The sequence below is a fragment of the Lactuca virosa genome, chromosome 1, assembly GCF_052849685.1.
Source record: "Lactuca virosa cultivar CGN04683 chromosome 1, Lactuca_virosa_CGN04683_v6, whole genome shotgun sequence".
Taxonomy (NCBI): domain Eukaryota; kingdom Viridiplantae; phylum Streptophyta; class Magnoliopsida; order Asterales; family Asteraceae; genus Lactuca; species Lactuca virosa.
In genome coordinates, this window is record NC_136426.1 from 253,676,163 (window position 1) to 253,701,142 (window position 24,980).

Sequence of the window (24,980 nt, forward strand, 5' to 3'; positions counted from 1 at the left end):
GACCCATACCTAATGCTCTAAAAAACTATAACTTCTAAATACTATAAATTTAGTTTTAGCGAGAGAAGTCCATAATATTAATTGCGAAATAGCGATATAAATGTGGATGAAGATGGGATATGAGAAATTGTTAGGTGGTAGCAAACCCAGTCCGTATTGTGTACTCTTATTCAATCAAGGGATCAAAACTAAGGATAAAAGGAAATCAACGGCTGCGAATAGGGTATTGAATTGAAAAATAGATGTAGGGTTCTAGATGCTAGGTATATATAATATAGTTTGCCCTATTGCACCCCCCTAAGCTTCCATAGATGCGCCTCTCTTCCTCCCTCTTTCTCTAACCCTTTTCTCTCTCTATCCCCCATTCTTTCTCTCCTCGTCTTCTCAACCCCCTTAGCCCTACCTGCAATCTTCAAGGGCAGACCAGAAAATTTCATCCAAAAGTTTCGTATTTTCACCCTAATCTTTACCAGGTATTCCCTTTTACTTCCCCCCTTCCACTCTTTCTCATTCGTTCTATTTTGTCCATCTCAAACCTTTAAACAAAAGGATGAACGCACAATCGGGTTCTCATCATGAGTTCCGATGAGTCTTTGGACTCAATTTTAGCTAGATTGTGTTAATCTTGAGTAATTGCGATGTTTCGGATTTGGGTTTTTGTGTTCTGTTTATCAGATTTTTAGGGTTTGACTTTTTTTTGATTTGGTATCGCTGTTCTTATGTGATTTTGTGTTTTGGGTTTTTTGTCACTAACAGTTTGATCATGCTAAATACTCGAACTTTAGTTCGTTGTGGGGCTTTATTTGTCATGTAATCTATCTCTTCGTTCTTGTAAGGGTTCGGTGTAAGTTGTTGATATGAATTTTGAAGTTTAGGTTAACTGCGGATTTGCTTTCTGTAAAGGTTATTCAGATTTGATGAATTTATGGTTCATGAATTGGTACAAACCCAGATGTCGATTTGAAACGAATTCAATTTCAATTGAAGATTGTACTTGATTTGCTGTACAAAATTTCAAGAATTACTGTACCCTTTAATGGACGCAGATGATAGAGGAATAGTCGGTTCAGCTTGTGTAGTTTGAATGAACACAAGAATTTGTAATGTAACTGCATACACTGATATGAAATTCTGGATAAAATACCTGTTTGATTTGGATTTTTGGATCATTTGAGTCTGTCTTTGTCTCTTTGACATGTTTCGTTTTTAGCTTTTCTTGTTTTACAAATTTGTAGTGTTTGGTACCTTTCATTTTGTATCTCCTTTTGATCGTTGTATGATTTAGACTTTTTGGGTGTTTGTTGTTAAAATCACCTATCTATCTGTTACATCTCTGCTAAATTTGGCTTAAATGATATGAATATTGTTGTATTAGTAAACAAATCAATGTCTCCAGAAGGTTCAAATACACTTATTGTTTTAAAGTTTCTAAATTGACAGTTTCCTTTTGGTGATAAATAAACATTCAGGTTTGCTATCAAACTACATTTGCCATAAATGGCGATAGTTCCATCAAAGAAAATGATTGCAATTTGCCAATATGGTGGTGATTTTGACACCCATGATGATGGATCCATGACTTATGGTGGAGGTGAAGCATATGCAGTTGATCTTGATGAAAATATGCAATTAAGTGGTTTCAAACAAGAAATTGCAGAAACTATTGATTCAACTGTAGATGGAATGGTTGTTAAGTATTTCTTGCCTGGAAACAAAAAGAATCTCATTACTGTTTCTAAAGATAAGGACTTTCAAAGAATGGTTAATTACTATAAAGAAGCAGATCAGCTTGAGGTCTTTATTATGAAAGAAGCCCCTATGGGTAAAAATGTCAAGAAAAAACAACCAGCTCGGAGGTAATTGCCTATATATATAATCTAGTTTTCTTTTTACTTATGTTCTTAGATATAAATCTCTATTATGTTTTTTTTTTTTTTTTTTTTTTGTTATGTAATATATAGGGTTTAATGAAAGAAATAGCCATGTACTTTCATTGGTTTGTTTTTTATAGTGTTGTATTTTGAAAGATCTACCTAATAATATTTTTCAAAGTATGATGTTTTAATAAGAAAGATTTGTAAAACTACAATGCCTTAATAATAAAAGAAAAAATTGAAAGTATGATGCTGTTTTAGAAAGAATTAAAAGTAGGGTTTTATCAATACATAAATACATCCTACTTTTATTACAACATTGTACTTTTAGTTTTTTTTCTTATTAAAGCAATATACTCAATTATAGCAAATAAAAAGTGCTTTATATTTTGATGAAATTTCTTCAAATAAAAATGTTGTGATAGGAAGAAATGAATGTAGAATACTTTAAATAATACACAAATCAATGAAATTACATTGCTAGTTCCTTGTTTTACCCAAAATAAATCCTAATTTTGTTATTTTGTAATTTTTTGTGTAGGCCACAAAAGACACCACAGAAGCCAACGGAAACAACAGCAGTGGTTCAAGCGACTCCAATTCCGACCTCAATTCCGGCCTCAAACAACGCAATCGCACTCAACGAGCCAATCGACATCGAAACCACCACCGAAATCATTCCGGGAGCGGTTCCGATCTCCGCGAATCCGTTTCCGATGGCGGTCATTGATTCCGACCAACGCATGGCCGCCAAGCAATGGGAGAATCTCATCACCGGAGTCGGCCAACGATTCCATTCCCTCGCCGAATTCCGCGAAGCTCTCCGCAAATTCTCAATCGCCCACGCCTTCAACTTCGTCTACAAAAAAAACGAAAACCAACGCGTCACTGTAAAATGCAAAGCCGAAGGTTGTCCATGGAGAATCCACGCCTCGAAACTTTCCACAACTCAATTGGTTTGCATCAAAACAATGCGACCCGTTCATAATTGCCAAGGTGTCACTTCAAAAGCTCCATTTCGCGCGAAAAGAAGTTGGGTAGGGAATTTAATAAAAGAAAAAGTAAAAGAATCACCAAAAATCAAACCGAAAGACATCGCGACTGAACTTAAACGCGATTACGGGATCGATTTAAACTACTCGCAAGCGCGTAGGGCTAAAGAATACGCGCGCGAACAACTTCTTGGATCGTATAAAGACGCGTATTCCGAACTCCCGTTTTTTTGTGAGAAAATAATGGAAACAAATCCCGGATCTCTTGCTACATTTAGCACGAAAGAGGATTCGAGTTTTCATCGTCTTTTTGTGTCTTTTCACGCATCGATTTCCGGTTTCTTACAAGGATGCCGCCCGTTGCTCTTCCTCGATTCCACACCGTTGAATTCGCGCTACCAAGGGATGTTGTTGACCGCCACGGCGGCCGACGGTGATGATGGGGCGTTTCCGGTGGCGTTTGCGGTGGTGGACGAGGAGACGGCGGAGAACTGGCGGTGGTTTTTGACGGAGTTGAAGCTTGTGGTGCATACACCGGGGCAAATTACGTTTGTGGCGGATTTTCAAAAGGGGTTGAGGGAGTCTTTGAGGGAGATATTTGGTGGGGAGTGTTATCATGCGTATTGTCTTGGGTATTTAGCGGAAAAATTGAATAAGGATTTGAAAGGGCATTTTTCGCATGATGCAAGAAGGCTTATGGTGGAGGATTTATATGCTGCTGCACATGCACCGAAGCTTGAGGCGTTTGAGAAATGTACGGAGGATATTAAAGCCATTTCACCTGAAGCGTATAATTGGGTTATTAGAAGCGAACCTGAACATTGGGCCAATACGTTTTTTGGTGGGCTAAGGTATAATTTTATATGAATAAATAGAGTAGTTTACTTTTTACTTTTTACTTTTTTAGTCTGGTTTTAAACAGTTTTGTTTTTTCAAAACGAAAAAGACCTGTCCTTTTCTTGAAAAGTCGTGAAAATGAAAGGTGAGGTTCTTGTTTTAACTCTTTTAAAAGGACAGGACCATTTTATTTTTATTTTTTTAATTTTTCTTGTGTCTTTTTGGTACTAGTTATCTTGACAGATTTTTTTTTTGTTGAAGATAAAATTTTTAATCATTTTTATAAGCTTATATAATAATATCTAGTAAATTTTAATGATAATTTTAAAAAAGTGTTACTCACTAAAATGACCAATATGGATGGTCCCTATCACAAGATGACCATAAGACTTTTTGTAGTAGGGACCATTTATATAGCAATTTTGTGAAATAAAAAAACATTTCGAAAAATCATTTTTTTCGCGAATGACATCCTTATCTTGCGAAATAATGTCATTTCTTGAAAAATTATTTTTGTGGCTATTTTTAGGTACAACCACATGACATCAAACTTCGGGCATCTTTTCTACTCATGGGTATCCGAAGCCAACGAGTTACCAATAACCCAAATGATCGACGAGTTACGTGGCAAAATGATGCAACTCATCTACACTCGCCGAGTCGAGTCAACTCAGTGGTTAACTCGGTTAACTCCATCCATGGAAGAAAAACTAAAAAACGAGATCATAAAAGCCCGAGCAGTCCAAATCCTCCGGTCCCACGGGAGCAAATTCGAGGTCCGGTTCGGTGAAACCGTCGATATCGTCGATATAGAAAATTGGGATTGTAGCTGTAAAGGGTGGTTGCTGACTGGACTGCCATGCTGTCATGCGATTGCTGTGCTGGAATCTTATGGGCGGAGCCCGTATGATCATTGTTCGAGGTATTTTCATGTGGAAACGTATCAGTCCACTTATGCTGACTCGATTCATCCGATTCCAAATGTGGAAAGGTTGGTGGATAGTGAGGCGGAGGATGGGGCGGTGTTGGTGACACCGCCGCCCACCATGCGGACTCCGGGCAGGACAAAGATTAGGAAAGTGGCGGCCGGGCGGATCGGGCCGTCGGATTTCTTGAAAAGGCAATTGCAGTGTGGGAAGTGTAAAGGGCTTGGACATAATAAGAGATCATGCAAGTAAGTGTTTTTTTATAACATTGTACTTTTGTTGTGTATTATTAAAATATTGTTTTTTTATATATAACTTACAAGTTGCCAATAATCCAAAATATTAATTAGTTATATAATGGGTTAATTTTAAAAAAAACCTTATATTTTCGAAAAAACCCTCACATTTTACAAATTTTTTTGGGAAAAAATGACTAAGAGGGCCAGATCGGAAAAAATGAAAAAATGCAAAGTCTTTTATCAGGCAATTTTTTTTTTTTTTTTTTTGAGGTTTAATCCGGAAAAAACACAAAATATAAGGTTTTTTTTGAGATTAACCCTTATATAATTTGGTACAATGTTACAATTGGGTAGATTTTTTGAAGTAACATGTGTTGATAAGAAAAGAATTGAAAGTATATTTTCACTGGTATAAAATATAATCTGGTTCATTTTTGTTGTACAATGTTCTTTCATATATCTGTTTATAATAAACATTGTTCCATAAAAATCTATCTGATATTAGCAGTGTTATCCAAAATCAAAGCAATTTTCATCTGTACAATGATGTAAGTTGATAGATTTTTCAAAGTACAAAATCTTGATAAGAAAAAGTCAAAAGTACAATGCTGAAATCAGATAGATTTTTCAAAGTACAATGTTTTCCTAGGAAATTATGTAAGTATAATGCTTTAATATAAAAAAAACAGTAGTACATTTTTGTTGCTTGTATATCAACTAAATATAATTTTACACAGAGAATGGTTATTTGATCCACTTGTTTGTTTTTGCAGAGAGAATGAGGAATAAGCCTTTGCTATTTGTGGAAGATTAATAAAAAGCAGATGGTTGGATTTTGGATCCTGGGCAAAGTTTGTGGTTTGAGATTGCAAATTGTTATCTTGTTTGTGTAATTTCGGGTTAGATTGGTAATTTCATCAGTAGGTTTTAGCAATTAGAGATTAGTTGCTTGTTAATGTTGGTAAATGGAGGTTTTAGCTTTCAGACGTTTCATATGCACAGTTTCTAGTAGTTTTACTTATTTTGTTCAGACAATGCCTGTTACTTACTCCCTTCAGTGCTACATTTGACTTAAACAGTTCTCTTGGGTACATTGTGATATTTTAATGAGTTACATTGATAGGACTAAAAATTTATCACAATTAATAATAAGGAATATATTATAAGTTTAAAAGCAATAAAGTTGTACCATAAATTTGAATTGCTTGAAGAGCTTGCAAAAATCGACAGAAACCAATGTGGTGAAAGTTGTACCATAATTTTGAATCTTCTTATCACAGTAACTGTACTTCACACCATTTTTTCGTATAAATTCTTAATTCTCTAATCCAATCTTTATTTTGATTCTCTATCGACTATAGCCTCAACTACCATCGAAATTTGAATTGTTTATGACAGAAACTCAGTAAGAGCAAAATTTATAAATACTCAGAAACTTAAAAAAAAAAATTGAAAACTTGCCTATTTATATTCAAAATTCTTTTTTAAACCGAAGATAAATTTTAAAAATGTAGTTCTGATACATTGATGGTCGTTTAATTGAGATGCTAAAAGGGTAAAAAAAAATTACAATTATAATACTTAACATATAGCAAAATACACTATTTGTTTTTTTTTTCTTTCATTTTATATCAACATACTTTCTAATTTTTACTTTTTTATAGTAATGCATTATTTGTATTTCACAGTTTATAGCAACACACTTCTTATTGTTATATAACTTTTGATCATTTTGGTTTAACCAATATTTACCGATAATCAAAACCATTAACCAAATAAAACCATTAACCGAAACCAATAATAACCAATAGCCAATGGTTACCAAAATATATTAACCGATAGTAATGATTATGATATGTTTTGGCCTATAACCGACTCATACACACCCTAATCACAATTCACAACAAAACAAAATAGTCAAGAAATGATTGTATAACAACTTACACAATCAACGAAAAAAAATCAAAGTGATCGAAAACATTTTGTAGGTTGTCACAAAAGCCCAAAATGGAACAATGCCACGATCGCTCATCCAAGCGGCGCCTTTAATATATATATATATATATATATATATATATATATATATATATATATATATATATATATATATATATATATATATATGACTTGAATTATACAACTTTATCGGATGTTTGTGTAAAGATTTTTCAAGGATGATTATGACGAATGTGAAATTTAAGAATCTATGTGATCTTTAGGTAGGGATAAAGACAAAAGAGATATCGTCTTCTTTTAGTTTACCGAGATCGAACCCCGGTGATAAATTAGAAGAAAAAAATGACGATGAAGTTCAACATTTTAAATCGAATTTTAACATGCATAGTAAAAGGAATTTTGTGCAAGGAAAAAAAACATGAAAAAAGCAACAAGTCAAATACTTAAAATTGTCGATGGAGAAACACGGATCATTTATAAAAAGAAGTCCTTAAAATACTACAAAGATAGTCGTCCAAAGGTAAACTTCCCATAAGAAATAGTACAAAGGTGAATATATATATATATATAGTTGATTCATCATATACCATTCTAGATTTTAAAATAAGTTATTTCCAAGAAAAAAAAATATAGGTCAAGCAACCCATTTATCTTAAGTCTTATTCTTAACCCGTTCAAAAATACAAATTATAACCCTGGTTTACCTTTTTACACGACTTATGTCTTATCATATGTAAAGCATATTAATTCTGGGATATCAATCTAGAATCTATATTAGAATTCTCCTAAATAGTAAATAGTAAGTACCATTTGACCAGATTGACTCCTAAACCCTAAACGGTTAAACCCCATCATCCCTTTGAAGCTTCTTATAAACAAAACCCTTAGCCAAAACTACATATAAAACCAGACTCAATCCACTCAAACAAGCCAACACCCAATAAAAGTAATCAAGGTGTGCTCTGTTCAAGTTATCCCCCTTCAACCATTCATCCCCATGTCTCGCCGTCGCCGCCTGCAGCACCGTTATCAGTGCACTGCTTATGAAGCCTCCGACACCCACCACACTCATATACGCCGCAGCTCCCATACTCCTCATCCCCTCCGGCACCTGATCGTAGAACAATTCCTGTAACCCCACGACTGTAAACACGTCGGAGATTCCCATCAACACGTACTGCGGCACCAGCCACCATACGCTCATCGGAAGAATTGATTTCGGGGTGTCGATTAGACCATGTTCTTTTGCGATTCTGATTCTCCGGGATTCGACTAGGGCGGAGACGATCATGGTCAAGATCGAGAAGAAGATCCCGACTCCGATACGTTGGAGGATTGTGATTCCGGTGGGGTGGTTGGTGAAGCGTCTGGCGGTGGGGATGAGGAGGCGTTCGTAGATTGGGACGGCGGTTAGGATTGTTAGGCCTGGGAGGACTTGAAGGGACGCCGGAGGGATTTGGAAGTGGCTGGAGGAGCCGATGGTTCGATTTAAGGTGCTGGCTTGTTTGGTGTAGAAGGTGCCGAGTTGGGCTATCACAACGGCGAACATTAAGCAGGATAACCATATCGGAATCAGCCGGAAGAGAAGCTTCACCTGTTCTACCTCGTTCACTGTGCACAGCCTCCAATCCTTCTTTTTCCCCGGAAGTCGGTCGATTTCGTCCATCATCGCCGCCTTGTCCAAAAACCTGAGAAAATCGAGTGTTTGTAACTCACCGGAAAACACCATTGATACCAGCTTGAGGTGGTCGGTGATTTGCAATTTACAGAAAGTAGAGGGGTGTAAATGGAACTATTTCATACCTGAATTGGTTAGTACGAGCCAAGGATCGAGTCACATCGTCTCCACCTTCCCCCGCCTCAACACACATACCAAAACCATCATTTTCCGGCGACAACCGGCGTTTCCTAGCCGCCGCTACAATCACCTGTGCCACCTTTGTAAGTGGGCTCCCCACCGGAACCTCCCGGCGATACCTGCTCGTTCCTGTTAAAAACACCCCTAACGCCGCCGCGACCACCACCGCCGGAATTGCAAACCCCCAACCCCATCCGATGTTGTCTTGAACGTAAATCAGAACCAGTATGGCGGAAGTGGCGCCAAGCACAATACCCAAGTACCACCAGTTGAAAAATGAACTCTTGGCGGCTTTCTCCTCCGGGAGATGGTCGTCAAATTGGTCGGCGGCGAAGGTCTGAATACAGGGACGGTGGCCACCTTCTCCGATGTTGATTATGTAAAGTGCTAGAAAGAAGGGTAGTAGACGATGCTCCAATGGGATTGCTTCCACTGATATGACTAATACTATGAGTCCCTGTTATTAAAAACCACACAAAAATTCATATAAATAAATTAAATTAATCGATATCATTTGGCAGCTGTAAAATGTAACTATAAATATCGAACCAATATTTGAGAGAGAAAAAAAAGAAATAAATCATTTTAGTTTCTTAAAATTTCCAACATAGAACTATACATTCACATTCACATAATTATGATAACAAACATCATACAAACTAATTATTTTATTTTGTTTAGAGTTAAAAATATGTTAATCAAAAGTTTAACAAGTTTATCTCTATTTTTTTAATAATTTGTTTTTGTTGCGATTTTGATCTCCTAAAATTAAATAGACAAATTATGGTTTGCAAAATTTTTTAGATAGGGTTCAAAAAGTTTCCAACTTGCATGAAAGGTTCAAAATCAAAACTTTTATGTGATTTTGTCCAAATAAATATAAAAAGACTATTTTACCCTTATTATTATTTTTACATTTTTTTATTTATTTTAGAATTTAAATAATTATAAAAAAATAAAAAATAAATAAAACAACACCCACATCCATCTCCATCGTACCCCTTCCCCCTTTCTATTTCCTTTTCTTTTTTTACTCTCTCTCTCTCTCTCTCTCTCTCTCTATATATATATATATATATATATATATATATATATATATATATATATATATCCCCCTTATCTTCTTCTTCCTCCCTTCATTTCACATGCAATTTCTAGATGAAAAAACCAGACCAGATCCATCATCACCCACCTCCAGCAACCTCGCCAATCTCCAGCCACCTCTCCCATCGTCGATAGCCACCGCCCACTCGACCCCACCTATACCCACCGTAGCCTCTCTATCTCTCTAGATTTCTGGGTATGAACATACAAATTCATATGAAATCATTTCTGGTTCTGAGTACCAAATATTCTTCTGTAATCTCCCCATTCTTGACCCTATTCAATGGAACCCACAAATCAGCTTGTTTCCCAATGCTCTGTCCTAATCACCTACAACCACCGTCCCTAAATTTGAAGCTCTAGCCCTTCTCAGCATATCCAAGAAATCAGAATCATCAGATACCAACACTAGCCAATCAATTCCTCTACTCGTGTAATGACGCATTTGCCTCGTCAATGCTCAACCTGCCCTTCTAAGCTCCACTATCAATTCGTACCTAATTTTATGCGTAACTAGGGTTCTAGAAGCCTCTGTGTACTTGTGATTTTTGGTGATAATCCCCTCCTTGAATCGTCGTCGTTTCTTTCCCTTCAAGGATTTCATTATGTTAACCTTCTTCTCTCTTTCTCTCATGTATAACCGTTTGCAGTGTTTATTTAGGTATAGGTAGAACATACATAAAGTTAGAACAGAGGGTAAAGACGAGAAAAACTCGGCTGCTATCATCGGTGGAGACAAGGACGATGGTGGAAGCTTTATCTTGCAGGAGAGAGTAAAGGAGGTTGAGAGAGAAGGTCGAGAGAAGAATGAATGGTCAACTATTTTCTTATGATCAAAAGACGATGGGTCATTAGTAGGCCCATCATTTTTTTATTTTTAAGTAATAAAAAGTGAAAAAGGATTATTAAAAAAACTCAAAAAAGAAATTAAAAGGGCAAAAAGGTCAATTCAAGTGTTTCATGGACCAAAACCCCTATAATTTCTTAATTTTAGGACCAAAACCACATAAAAGTTTTGATTTTGGACATTCCATGCAAGTCGGGAATTTTTTGGACTCTATCAAAAGTTTTTTGCAAACCACAAGGACTAAATTATTATTATTATTTTTATTATTATTAATTTGTTAAGAAAATTAGTTTAATAAATATGGGTTCCACATACCCTTTTTTTTCCGTATTTTTTGTTGAAAACCATCATTAATAACTATCAACCACTAACATATGAAGTATTCATCCTTCTAAGGCTATAGGGAGTGGGGCGCTAGGAGGGGATCGTCATGCGTTGCTACCCTCGCTACACACCGCCCTTGGCGTGTGCCAGGGAGCTCGCTGGGGAGGTCTCGCCGACAACTCAACAAGATGTGTGAGAGAGAGAGAGAAAGAGGATTTGATTGGCGGTTGCCCTATTGACTTTGATTGATTTCTATTTCTTTATTTATTTTAATTCCCCCATCCCCTCCCCTTCCCCCCCCCCCCCCCCCCCCCCCCTTTTCTTAAATCAACCCTATTAAATTACCACACTACAACTCCCAATGAAATACTAAGGGAAACATGCTAGTGAAGTGTCACCAAAAAACATGATGTGGCAGCACAAAAAATGATGTGACATTGTGCTAAGGGTTCTACCACTCCCTTCAGGTTATTTTCAAAAGGAATGATATTGCGTACGATGTTTGGAAAAGCTTGGATACTCTTTTCAGAGATAACTAATGTGGCTACCATTATCCGTCACAAAACTCCGTTCCAAACTCTTGCTGAAGCGAGATCGATTCTCATAATGGAGGAACAACAAATGAAACATAATGAAAATCGATCTTCTCTCTTTACATGTACTCACTCCGATCACTCATATTCTCCAATAACTCTTCCCACGCAACATAGTTTGAACAATCAAAATTACAGAATAGGAAATAATGTTCAACAATATCAGGGTGGTGGTCGACCAGGTGGCCGAAACTATAGGGATGACAGGAACTCATGAGGAGGAGGCAGAGGAGGCGCACGAGGTGCACATGGTGGTAATCATTAATCATAACAGCAACATAGAATGGTTTTAACTCCTTGGAGGTGGTCCCCTTGGTCCTATGGTGCGTTGCACATTTCCCAGAATTCTACCCACTTGGTCTTCAACCCAACAACAACATCAGTTCATGCCACTGATCCAACATAATCAGGCCCAAATTAATTCTCGCCATCATACTTGGCCCACTGCTACACATTCTCAACACACCTGGCCCAATGCTTCTCCTTCACAACATGCCTTCCTCTCGCCTCAACCCATTACTCAAGAACAAGCCACTCTATTTCTGCAAATATTTAACACCGTTACATTGAATGATCCGACTCAAGCAAACTGGTATATGGATACGAGAGTGACTGCTCATCTTTACGCGGATTCATGTATCCCTAATTCTATTAGCAATAATGATTTTCCATCTACAGTACTAGTTGGTGATGGTTTTATTATTCTTGTAAAAACTTCTTGTCACACAACTCTTCCTCATAGTCACTCTTTTCGTCTACTTCATTTAAATCGTATTCTTATTACTCCAAATATTATAAAAAAAATTAATCTATGTTCTTCCTTTTGTTAAAGACAATAAATGCATAATTGAATTTGGTTTCTTTGTGCATGACTTTCAAAGTCGACAAACTCTTTTGCAATGTGACAGTTTTGGTGATCTTTATCCAGTCACCAAGTCGACCCGTCAAGCTCTTCTGTCTATCGGCACATCTTTTTGGCATTAATGACTTGGTCATGCGGATCCTCATGTTTTTCAACATTTAACATCTAAAAGTTTGATTCCATGTTTGAACTCAAATAAATCTAGTTTATGTCAGTCGTGTTAGTTGGGTAAACATGTTTGGTTACCTTTTACTATGTCTAATTCTGTTGCGCAATATCCATTTCAAATAATTCATTCTGATGTATGGACTTCTCCTATTTCTAGTGTTAGCGGAATAAAATATTATGTCATTCTTGAGAATTTTTCGCATTTTTTATGGGTATATCCCGTACATGTCAAATCGGATTTGTTCTCTAAATTTCAACACTTTTATAAATTCGTTCAAACTCAACTTCATTCTACTATTGAATCTATTCAGTGATAATGGGGTGAATATGATAATTCTATTTTTCAAGTTGTTTGTGACACTCATGGCATTCCCGCTCGTTTCTCTTGCCCACACACGTCTCAACAAAATGGAAAATCCGAATGTGTGTTACGCATAATTAACAACGTTATTCGTACTCTTCTTTTTCATGCCTACATTCCACCACAATATTGGGTAGATGCTATTCACACGGCGTTTCATTTACTGAATATATTTCCTTCCACAACTCTTAAATAATTCCACTCCATACCAAAAACTTTTCAATAAAACACCCAGTTATTCTCATCTTTGCGTATTTGGTTGTTTATGTTTTCCCCATATTGTTACCTCTCACAAACTTGGTTGTTTATGTTTTCCCCATATTGTTACCTCTCACAAACTATCTTCACGCTCCACTCCATGTGTTTTCCTAGGATATCCAACTCATCATCGCGGTTATCGGTGTTTAAATCTTGCCATAAAAAATTATCATATATAGACATGCGGTATTTGACGAAACCTCATTCGTGTTTGGTTGCATGACTCCTACTCAATCTCCTTCCTATCACTTCCTTGATCATGACACTGAAGACATCAATCTTGTTTCTATCAGTATCCTTTGATCTTCTGGGTTACCCTTGTCTCTGACTATTAACACTACCACCTCTCCTACTGGAAATGCCTCTCCTTTTGACGTCTCCCCTTCGAAATCCTCCATCCCGACCTCCGGTACTGATGGCGCAACTCCTCTCGAGCATGTTGTTGACCAATCTTCCGCTACTTCTCCGATAATGGCTCCTTACGAGCCTTTTGTCTCCATATTTGTCTAAAATACCACTGCTACTCCGGTTGATCCACCTACTTCATCTCATCCGATGGCGACTCGTTCTCGTTACATTATATCAAAACCTATTCAAAAGTTGAACCTTCATGTTGATGTGTCTTCTCCCATTCCTCGTTTCTATTTACAGTCCTTTCGAGACCCGAACTGGTGAAATGTCATGCAAGAGGATTATCAAGCACTTATTTATATTTGGACCCTTTTCCCGCGCCCTATTGATGCTAACATCATTAATTGCATCCGGCTGTTTAAAAAGAAACATAATACAAATGACTCTCTTGCTCGGTACAAATCCCGTCTCGTGGATAATGGCAAGACACAATGGCCTGGCATTGACTATGGTTAGACCTTTAGCCTTGTTGTAAAATCGGCTACCATTCTTACAATACTCACTATAGATGCTTCTTATCATTGGCTGATTCGCCAACTTGATGTGAAACATGTTTTTTTACATGGTCATTTACATGAAACATTTTATATGAAGCAACCTCCCGGTTTTGGGGATCATCGATTTCCTGATCATGTATGTCTTATGCAGAGATCTCTTTATGGCCTCAAACAGTCCCCTAGAGCTCGGTTTCATAGATTTGCTCAGTTTATTATGGGATTTGGGTTTGTGTATAGTTGTTACAATTCCTCTCTCTTCATTTACAAAGATGGTTCACATACAACTTATTTATTATTATGTGTTGATGATATTCTGCTCACTGCCTCCTCTACAGAGTTGTTACACCGTATTTCTACTACTCTGGGTAATTAGTTTTCTATGACAGATCTTGGAGGTCTTAATTATTTTCTTAGTATTGTGGTGTCTCGTGATCGAAAAGGTATGTTCTTATCCCAACGAAAGTATGTGCTAGACATCCTTGAGTGAGCCAAAATGTAAAATTGCAAGCCGACTTGGATTCCAGCCAACACTTCTCCGAAACTTGGTGTTTTTGGTCCTCTTGTTGCTGATCTGAATTGTATCGCAACTTAGCATGCATATTATAGTATATCACGTTCACTAGACCAGACATCACTTATGCAATTTAGCAGATATGTCTTCATATGCATGATCCTCACAAGCCTCAATTTACTACTGTCAAGCGTATTCTACGGTATTTACGTGGCACTGATACATATCGTTTACAACTCTACGCCTCCTCTTCTCAGGGGCTAATCGCTTATTCAGATGCTGACTGGGCTGGCTGCCCAACCTCTAGACGTTCCACCTCTGGTTTTTCTTGGTCATCCAAACAATAAACTATTGTCTCTTGGTCTAGTGCAGAGGCATAATATCGCATAGTTGCTAATGTCATTGCTGAGACATCTTGGATTCGCAACCTCCTTCTGGAACTTCACAAGCCCCCTAACAAAGCCACCATTGTTTATTGTGACAATATGAGTGTTGTGTATATCATCGATAACCCATGCAACATCAACATACTAAACACATCGATATTGACATAATTATGTTCGTGATAAAGTTGCTACAAGCAAATTCGCATGTTACATGTTCCGTCTTCGTCTCAGTTCACTGATATCTTCACCAAACGTCTTCTAACACCATTGTTTCTCAACTTTAGATCCAGTTTGAACATTCTGTCTTTCACCCCAGTTCAAACTGCAGGGGGACGTTAACGTATATTATTAGACTGGAGGGTATTGGAGGGATGTTTCCCTCACTTTTTGTGGGCCACACCACCCTTTCATTCACTTTCCTTTCCCTCACATAAAACCCAAGGAATGGGTGAGAAGCTCCCCTCACTATTTTTTTATTTTTTAAAAAAAATATATTTCACACATATATTACACTCATTTTGTAGGGAATTAAAAACCATGAATTTTGATAGATATTTTATATTTTTTTAGTAGATATATAATTTTATAAATATTAAAAAAGATAAAAAAAACTGCCCAATAACATGAGGAGAGAGAGTGCGGCACCCCCTCCCCCACCTCTTTCCCGCGGGTTGCTCCCCTCACCCAAGGGATGGTGTTCCAGTGAGAGGGAAGCTTCCCTCTCCCCTTTCCCGCTTCCATTCCGTCCAACCTTATATTAATATATGTGTATTTTATATGAATTGGTATAAGGCTTAGGTACCGACCCATGTATGCCTTGTTGAATTTAGCCCATCTTATGTAATTGTACTATATATGTTTACATAATGAGAAAGGATATGGTATGGGAAATACCTTTGACAATAAAACCATCCAATATTGTAGCTTGTTAAACAATACGCAAGTTTGTAAAAATCGATCGACGTTAGCTAGTCGGTGGACTGGGGTCAATGGATTAATCTGGCTAGGCGGAGATTAATCGGGAGATTAATCGGTGACCATTAATTGCTAACTTTTTGAATTTTAAAAAATTAAATATGATTAATATCTTATAAAAGTTCGTAAATACCACTGATATGATAACAAAATAGGTTAATATGATTCATATAACACTAACCATATCTCAAATAGTTTCTATTGTGATATAACTTCTTCAAAACGTTAAACTTTTATCGGGTTCTACTGCTACACTTATTGTGTATGTAGGGATTAATCGCTAGACGCCTTCTAATCGGTCGAGTAACGCCTAGGGATTAATCGGGACCTAGTCGCGATTTTTGCAACTCTGACAATACGAAATTGATATAAACTATTTATAACAAATAAAATAGGTTTTTATGTAATTAAATTTTTTTATTTGTTAATAGAAAAATAATTTATTTAACATTTTACATACGTATATATGTATGTATGTAAGTGGGTATTTATAGTCTTTTTTTGAAAGAATATATATATATATATATATATATATATATATATATATATATATATATATATATATAATTTTATTTCACATTCAAGCTAGCTTATTAACTAGGTTTTTATGAAACATTTTTTTTATCAATTAACTTATCGGTTACAATTGCAATTCAACTATCAACTAAGACTATCTTTGGCACATGATAGCTAATTTATATGTATACTTATTTTTCGAGTTTTTTTTTATGTTGTCAATATGACAAACTAAAAACTAGTTTAGAAGTTACTTTTTTTTCAAAAAGTTATTCTTACTAGTGTTTCAAGAAACTTATTAAGTATTTTAGAAAATTCTTTCAAATATATTATTTATTAATTATATAAAAAACTCATTTTTCTATATATTTTTTTTATATATTTCAACTAATTTTAAAAAAAATTAATTTTTATTAGACAACTTATTAGCTAGCATCAAAGATTTTTCGTTAGCCTTTTATCGAATTATCCTAGCAAAAGGCTAAAATGGTTCAATGAATTAAACCAAATCATAAATATTCTAAACAATTAATGCAATATGCTAAAAATAGAATTACTATTATGTTTGCGTATGCAATAACTAACTAACGTTTATCCAAAATTATATATATATATATATATATATATATATATATATATATATATGTCGTTGGGGCTAAAAATCTTCCTTGCTCGTTCCTAGTTCTTTTATTCCACTATTTTGGATCGCCGTATTATTTCACTCACTGCGTTCTGTAATTCATTTCTCTTTTATGAATAGTTGGTTGTGTTGGATGATTGATGTGTACTCTTGGATTTAGGTTTTAGGTTCTTTTTCAAAATATGCACAAATCTTTAGAGAAAGAAGCACAAAAAAAGCCATATAAAAAGGAGCACCATCCGATCCAGAACTTGTTGTTGATGAGTTAGCTGTCTTGCCCGAGGACCCTTACCTTTATATATATTATGTTTGCGTATGCAATAACTAATATATATATATATATATATATATATATATATATATATATATATATATATATGAGGTTAAATAGGGAACCATTATTAACAACGAATCAAATAATCAATTGTGAACATTGAAAGTTATAATAATCAATAGCCAAGAAAATAGTTGTAGATTTTTACATTGGGCGTGCATCTATTAGATTATACAAAAAAACCTATTTCGTTTTTTTCTTTAATTTTTTCAAGCCATGTTTTTTTGTGGGAAAAAAAATCAAATGTACCATTATTATTTTTTTCCGTCCCTTTTATATATATATATATATATATATATATATATATATATATATATATATATATATATATATATATATATTACTTATTATTATTTCAAAGACCAAGTTGAAATAGTTAATGGGATATAATTGGTGGAACCATGTACTATATATATGCTCACGTGACACCATGTGATTTCGTCATGGTCAGATGTAAATGTAATTTCTAAAATTATATATATATATATATATATATATATATATATATATATATATATTTTGGTATTATCAGTTTATAAAATAAAACGAAATAAGAAGCTTATAAAAGTATAAATGAAAAAAGATATGTAAAAAATTATTCTCTCGTCGGCGAAGTCACGTGAGTGATTTGAGCGCGGGTTGAGTGATGAAATGAAACTTCAGTATTTTTTATTATTGATATCTTTTTTTTCCACTTCATTAGCATTTTGTTTTTCCTTTTCAACAACATAGTCAATCTAAATCATGTAAGATGCCAAAAACGATTAAAAGTCAAAATAAAAATATATTTAAATGACGTATTCTATATAAAACTTAATACTAACTTCTTTATGTAACAACTTTATAGAAATTTAGCACTCAACAAAATAGATTAGTTTTTATTGATCTACGCACTAGTATTTTAATTTAAAAAGTTTTAGAAAAAAAGTTAAGTATTGTTTCGAAAATTTATAAGAGTTCCATTATATGAGTATAAGTTTGATACGAAATTTGATGACTACTAACAACTTTCCTCTTTTGAAAAGAGAACCAAAATCAAACGTAATAAAGTGGATTTCTAAGGAAACCTACCAAAAGATACGTAATGGACGAAAAGACGATGGTTTTGTATCTCCCAAAATAGGAATCGGCCACGAAACCACCGACAAGGGGAAAGATGGCGGAGACGCCGTGCCACAAATTTACGTTTTTTGCAGCAGTAGCAAGAGGTTCTTTCAGAACAAGCGTTAGGTACATAATTAGATTTCCCGACACCCCATAGTAAGCAAATCGTTCACCGACCTCCACACCTGAAATTAAAATTTTAAGAACCAACACTTATATATGTGTGTGTGTTAGTGTAAAGATGGAGATGGAAAGAGATAGAGCTTACAGATGATGAAAATGGCAGATTTCCAACCACCCTTGGTAGGGTTTTTTGGAGAGGGGTTAACATCATGGTAAGCACTTTTAGTGAAAACCATGGAAGTCTCCGTTGCCATAGAGGAAAGGGGTGTGAGTGTGATCGATTTAATCAAATTATATATATATATATATATATATATATATATATATATATATATATATAAAAAGAGAGAGAAAGAAAGAGAGAAAAATTAAATATCATCCTATATTTTGTGTCTATTATCTTTTTATCTATTTTAGATGATGACAAGTGTTATTTAATTTAATTAAAATGTTAAATTTATACATTTGTCATCATCTTAAATAGATAGAAAGAAAAATAAAAACAAAAGATAGAACGATATATATATATATATCATAGTTTTAAGCAAAATAAACCCCATTTCATTTTCTATTAATTTTGTTTTAAAAGAATAAAATTGAATTAAATTAAATTACTCATAAAGGGATCAATTTTGTAATTTTTTTTGTTGCAAACATCTACAAATGGAGGGGTTGTAAATGAATGTTTCATACCTGAATTTACAGAAAGTGGAGGGGTGTAAATGAATACTTCATACCTGAAATTACAGAAAGTAGAGGGGTGTAAATGAAACTATTTCATACCTGAATTGGTTAGTACGAGCATCGAGAGTCCTATCGTTTCCACCTTCTCCCGCCTGGATTCACATCCCCAAACCATCATTTTCCGGCGACAACCGATGTTTCCTAGCCGCCGCCAAAATCACTTGTGCCACCTTTGTGAGTGGGCTCCCCACCGGAACCTCCGGGCGATACCTGCTTGTTCCTGCTAAAAAAACACCCCTAATGCCGCCGAGACCACCACCGCCGGAATTGCAAACCCCCAACCCCCAACCGGCGGCTTTCTCCTCCTGGACGATGGGTAGCAGACGATTCTCCAATGGGATTGCTTCCACTGATATGACTAATACTATGAGTCCTGTTATTAAAAACCACACAAAAATTCATATAAATAAATTAAATTAATCGATATCATTTGGCAGCTGTAAAGTATAACTATAAATATCGAAACAATATTTGGGAAAATTAATAAAAGAAATAAATAATTTTAGTTTCTTAAAATTGCCAAAGAAGAACTATAGATTCACAATATTTCACATAAGTATGATAACAAACTTCATACAAACTAATTATTTTATTTTATTTGGAGTTAAAAATATGTTCATGTAAGTTTAAGAAGTTTAACTGTCTTTGTGATTTGTTTTTTTTTTCTCCCGATTTTGGTCTCATAAACATTTAAAATGACCGATATGTCCTTATAAATTACTGTAAATTACATAAATGGTCCATGTGGTTTAGGATAGCTTGCGTGTTTTTATCCCTAACTCTTTTTTTTTTTAATTCGGAACATTGTTATAATTTGGTATTATTTCGAATTTAGTACTTACTATATATGTAATGACTGTTATATACTTATGAATTTCTCTTAATTTTTTTTAATTATTGTTAATCATTTTTAAATAATAAAAAAGAAAAGGAAAATAAAAACCACACTCCCCACCACACCTAATTCACCACACACACTCTCTCTCTATCTCCCTCTCTCTCTCTCTCATACACACACAACCCCATCCCCATTACAAATCATCCTTTCATTATTCTAATTTTTTTTAATCTACTTCAAGCCATCGACAACAACAATATAAACAAATCCATATATTTGAAGAAATTTATTGAATCTTCCCCAAAAGATTATGATCTTCTAGCAAACTTTAGATAAAAAAAACCCTAACTCCTTGAAACCCACCACCAAAACCAAGTGTGGTTGCAGCCACCGTAGTCGCCTACCATGAATGGATAACCACCGTTGTCGATATACACCGTTCTATCCACCATGACTTGATTTCTGCATCATCCACAACGATTACGTATTGTTCGCCGTTGTTGATCTGCACCCTCCCATCCACCATCAAATCGAATTCTTAAGAAGGAAACTATGTTTTCTCTCTCTACCCCGAAAACCAGTCTCACCCAAATAATCGATTTTAATTTTTGTTACAGCAAAATCGTAGGACGTGAAGGAGTGAGGAGTTTATCTTCATAAATCTTTTTGATTTTGTTTCAGGGGTTTTAATATGACTTGGTTCTTGGATTTTGGTTTTCGTGTTGATTTTTATTTGTAATTCAAGATTTTTGCTTTTCACTTTGGTTTCCTATATTAGTTTTGGTTTATGCAAATATAGGTGGTCGGTGACCGGAAGGGAAAAAGAAAGAAAAAGTTTATGGGTTGTGGTGGTGGTGGTGGTCCATTAATAATTTTCGTTATATAATAGTAGAACAATAATAAAACATAAAGGGAATGATTGAAATTTGGATGGGGTGGTGGTGTTGCAGGTAGCCGACGATGGGGTGGTTAGTGGTGTTTGATGGTGGCAGTCGATGAAGGGGTGATCCTATCTTTTTGACCTTGAGAAGGTGAAGGTGGGAAATAGGCTATTCTTAATTTAATATTATTAAAAAATAAAACCATTAAAAAAAAGTAAAAAAGAAATACAGTATAACAGTCATTTCATGTCTGTTAGAGACTAAATCTAAAATAAAACCAAACCGTTCCGAGTAAAAAAAGTTAGGCACCCAACATGCAAATTACTTCAAAACCGAGGGACCGTTTGTGTAATTTACTCTATAAATTATTTTAATTCTTCTTCGATATTAACTTATTAATATAAGAGTAAGTTATAGTTTTGGTCCCTGTGGTTCGGTCAGATTCATATTTTTAGTTCAGTATTTAAAAATTTGATAATATGTATCCATATGGTTTAAAGAAATTACATTGCACGTCCCTGGTCCACTTAAAACGACAATTTTACCATTTCTTTTATCTTTTTGTTTTTCTATTATATATATATATATATATATATATATATATATATATATATATATATATATATATATAAGTAGGTTAATGCGAAAATGTATATATTATGCGAAAATGCGAGAACCATTCATTTTTTGACACATGTATTTTGTAATTTTTATTATTTTTCTAATATTTAAAGGGTATACTTGTAAATATATATTTTTTGAATGTATTCATCAGTTATTATGGATATTCAAATTTGAAATTTGTATTCAGTTGGTAACTTCTTTCTCTACGTAGTGGACCAATTTAGTTTTTAATGTATAGACATTCGGTTGACTCAAATGAGAGTTGATCGATTGCAGTTTTGTTTTTTATTCGATGTTTGCGTTTAAAGCCATATTGGATGCTCGTTCAAATAAAAAAAAGTTTAATTCGCAAAGGAAAAAAAAGAACAGATTGCGAAAGGAATTAGTTCGAAACATGAATTGGAATTTGAACTGTGCTGATAATCCGATTGAAATTGAAGATGATGAAGATTATGCAGATGAAGATTTCATACAGAAACAAATTTTCGATGGAGGTTCATATGTTTATCCATATTCATCAAGCATTCATCCATATTCATCAAGCATTCAGAACTTTAATTATTAGTTTTATCGATTCATGTAGTTCCTGTTATTTTGTTCCAGATTTGAAGAATCCAATTGAGATACATTCTGGTAAATCATTGAAGATTAAGAAAGATCCTGAAGATGGAGGTGTTTCAAGTGTTGATGTATTTAGAAACGTGAAAAAAGCAATGAAGGTAGTTGTTTTGTGAGTTGTCATTAATTCAGTAGATAATACAATTGTTTTTATTGTATCAGATGTGAATAAGGCAATTGAGATTCATTCTAGCAATTCTTTGAAGCTTAAGAAACACAAAATTGATGATGAACTTTTCAAGGGCAAAAAAATTAATGAAGGTATGTATTCATCAATATATTCTTTAATTCCACATTCAATTAATATAAGGATGCTGTTTTATTGCATTAAAACACCCTATTAAAGTTTGATTTTTATTATGAAGTAAATTTAAAGAAACTAAGGTATTTCAAATTAAATACAAACCGATTGAATACCTTCTTGCAGTTTTAATCTAATTGTTAATGTAATTTTTGGATATGTTTTGTAGGTTGTAATTCTTTTTCTAGTGTTTCAGATTATGAAGATGCGAGTATAAGAAGTTTTAAGAAGTTTGTCGAAAAATTTGATAAAAAAGAAAAAAAAAGATGGTAAAGCTGGTAATGTGAAAGCTTTGTATGCTCGTGTTTCTGTTAATTCTATTTATGGGTCTGTGAAATCTATGAATGATATTCAAAAAGATTGTGTAAGAAGAATTGGTTTTGGATCATTGCTTGATATGAAGACTCAAAGTATTCCAACGAAATTATGTTATTTTGTTGTGGATTCTTTTGATCATGAGGAGATGGTTATTAAGAGTGAATGTGGAAATATTCCTGTAACAAGAGAAGATGTGAATAGGGTTCTAGGTTTGCCATTGGGTTATGAGCAAATAAGTTGTTTAGGTGTTCGAGGTAATGAGGATTGGTTTGAAATTTGGAAAGACCAATTTAAGAAGCCATTGTCATTAGTAGCTCCTTCTGATTTGTTGATGAAGATAATAGAGCGAAGTGAAGCAGATATGGTTTTCATTGTGAATTTCATAATTCTGGTTTGTACATGTTTCGGATCATGTAACAAACAAGGAGCTTGTAATTTCAAAGTTCTTCCTTACTTGTCTCAGTCATCTAAGTTGGATAAAATAGATTGGTGTGCATATGTTTTGAATTGTTTGAAGGAAGAGAAAGTGGTATGGAGCAGAAATGAAATTAAAACATTTTTTAATGGACCATGTGAATTTCTAACGGTATATTCTTTTAAATTTTTTGATTTCTTTATATAATAAATAATATTCATATCATTATATTTTCTAACTAAAGATGTTTTTTGTAGTTGCTATATGTTGACAGGATTCAATGTAAGCAAATGTCATTTGTCAGAAGATTTCCTGTAATTAATTTCTGGACATCAGATCAACTTAAGTATAGAGAAATCAAGGAATTGGAAAATGGTGGTTTCGGTTATGGTGTTGTTGCAAATTGTTATGAAGATTTTGAAAGTGGATCGATATATGTAAGATTTATTTTTTATTTGTATATTTTCTTAAATTTCGGATTAATTTTTATTTTATTTATATTTTAAAAATTTTCAGGATTGTGAGTCGGATATTCAGTGGGCTGTTTATGATTTGAATAAGAAAGTTGAAATGGCATTGCAAAAGCATGGAAGTCATAAAAATTTTCAATTGTATAGATTGAAATTACAAGAGATTGTTTCAGTTTTTTCTAAATTCCATCAGAGTGATGTTGATACTGTTTCAAGTTCAGGCTCAATAAGAAGGAAAATTAGTTTTGAGGATGACTCTTTCAATCATCAGGGTAATTGTTTTCTATATTTATGAATTATTCATTTTATGATAATGCAAAAGGACATCAAATTCTAAATCTATTTTTATTTTTTGTATTGTAGGTAAGGAAATTGGAAAAAGGATGTTGAATGAAGATATACCATCCTTTGGTTTAGGAATAGAGTCTTATATACTCCAAAAAAGCCTTGTTTAAGTTCAGGTCATAAAATGCAAGAGAAATCAAAGCCTTGTTTAAGTTCAGGTCATAAAATGCAAGAGAAATCAATATTTAAAGGGTTTGTTGATTCTCCGGTTAATGTAAGGGGTAAAAATTTGCATGTTACAAGTTCTTTGAGTAAAAGAGATCTAAATCAATTGCCATCTAAATCAAGGCCAAAAAGAGATCAAATGTTACCTCCAGTAAGGAGGTCTCCTTATGTGATTCGTGTGGTTCCTATTGATACTACTTTGACAAAGGAAGAGAACATAATATCTAACTGGGTATTAAGTTTAGTTGAAGATCCAATGTAATGGGGTTTTTTTTGTGAATATAGGTAATTATTAATTTAACATATATTAATATTATCATTTTAATTTTGTAGGGATAACTTATTTCTTAGCATATCTGGTCAACGTGGAGAACGTCATATGTTTGAGAGCTTATATCCGCATGAACATCTATTTTATGGAACAATTGATTGTTTTGTTGATGTTCTAAACTATGATGAGAGAGCTAGAAATAAAGATACTCCGTCATGTTTCTTCTTCAAGACATGTATTTTGGTAAATTTTAACTTTTTTTAATTTTATTATTTGTTTCAATATGGCTTTGAT

At 34.2% G+C, this 24,980-nt stretch overlaps 2 protein-coding genes across 4 annotated transcripts; one reads left to right on the plus strand and one right to left on the minus strand.

Annotated features, from left to right (window-relative positions):
- Positions 1 to 283: 283 nt before the first annotated feature.
- LOC145166168 (uncharacterized) lies at positions 284 to 5,959 on the plus strand. The gene is made up of 5 exons (XM_079085097.1): positions 284 to 473; positions 1,470 to 1,856; positions 2,416 to 3,717; positions 4,233 to 4,877; positions 5,642 to 5,959. The coding sequence occupies exons 2-5, from the start codon at positions 1,498 to 1,500 to the stop codon at positions 5,655 to 5,657; spliced, it is 2,322 nt and encodes a 773-aa protein (XP_078941223.1). The 5' UTR covers positions 284 to 473; positions 1,470 to 1,497; the 3' UTR covers positions 5,658 to 5,959.
- A 1,511-nt stretch (positions 5,960 to 7,470) lies between these two features.
- On the minus strand, positions 7,471 to 19,834 carry LOC145166178 (Major facilitator superfamily protein). Of its 3 annotated transcripts, none has more exons than XM_079085125.1 (5): positions 19,480 to 19,834; positions 18,842 to 18,938; positions 18,541 to 18,758; positions 8,628 to 9,139; positions 7,471 to 8,512 (listed from the first exon to the last, which is right to left on the minus strand). In XM_079085125.1, the coding sequence occupies exons 2-5, from the start codon at positions 18,930 to 18,932 to the stop codon at positions 7,666 to 7,668; spliced, it is 1,668 nt and encodes a 555-aa protein (XP_078941251.1). In that variant the 5' UTR covers positions 18,933 to 18,938; positions 19,480 to 19,834; the 3' UTR covers positions 7,471 to 7,665. The 3 variants fall into 3 exon arrangements, with proteins under 3 accessions (XP_078941251.1, XP_078941242.1, XP_078941232.1); XM_079085116.1 differs by having other exon boundaries at positions 19,390 to 19,834; XM_079085106.1 differs by lacking the exon at positions 19,480 to 19,834 and having other exon boundaries at positions 18,842 to 18,977.
- Positions 19,835 to 24,980: the final 5,146 nt, after the last annotated feature.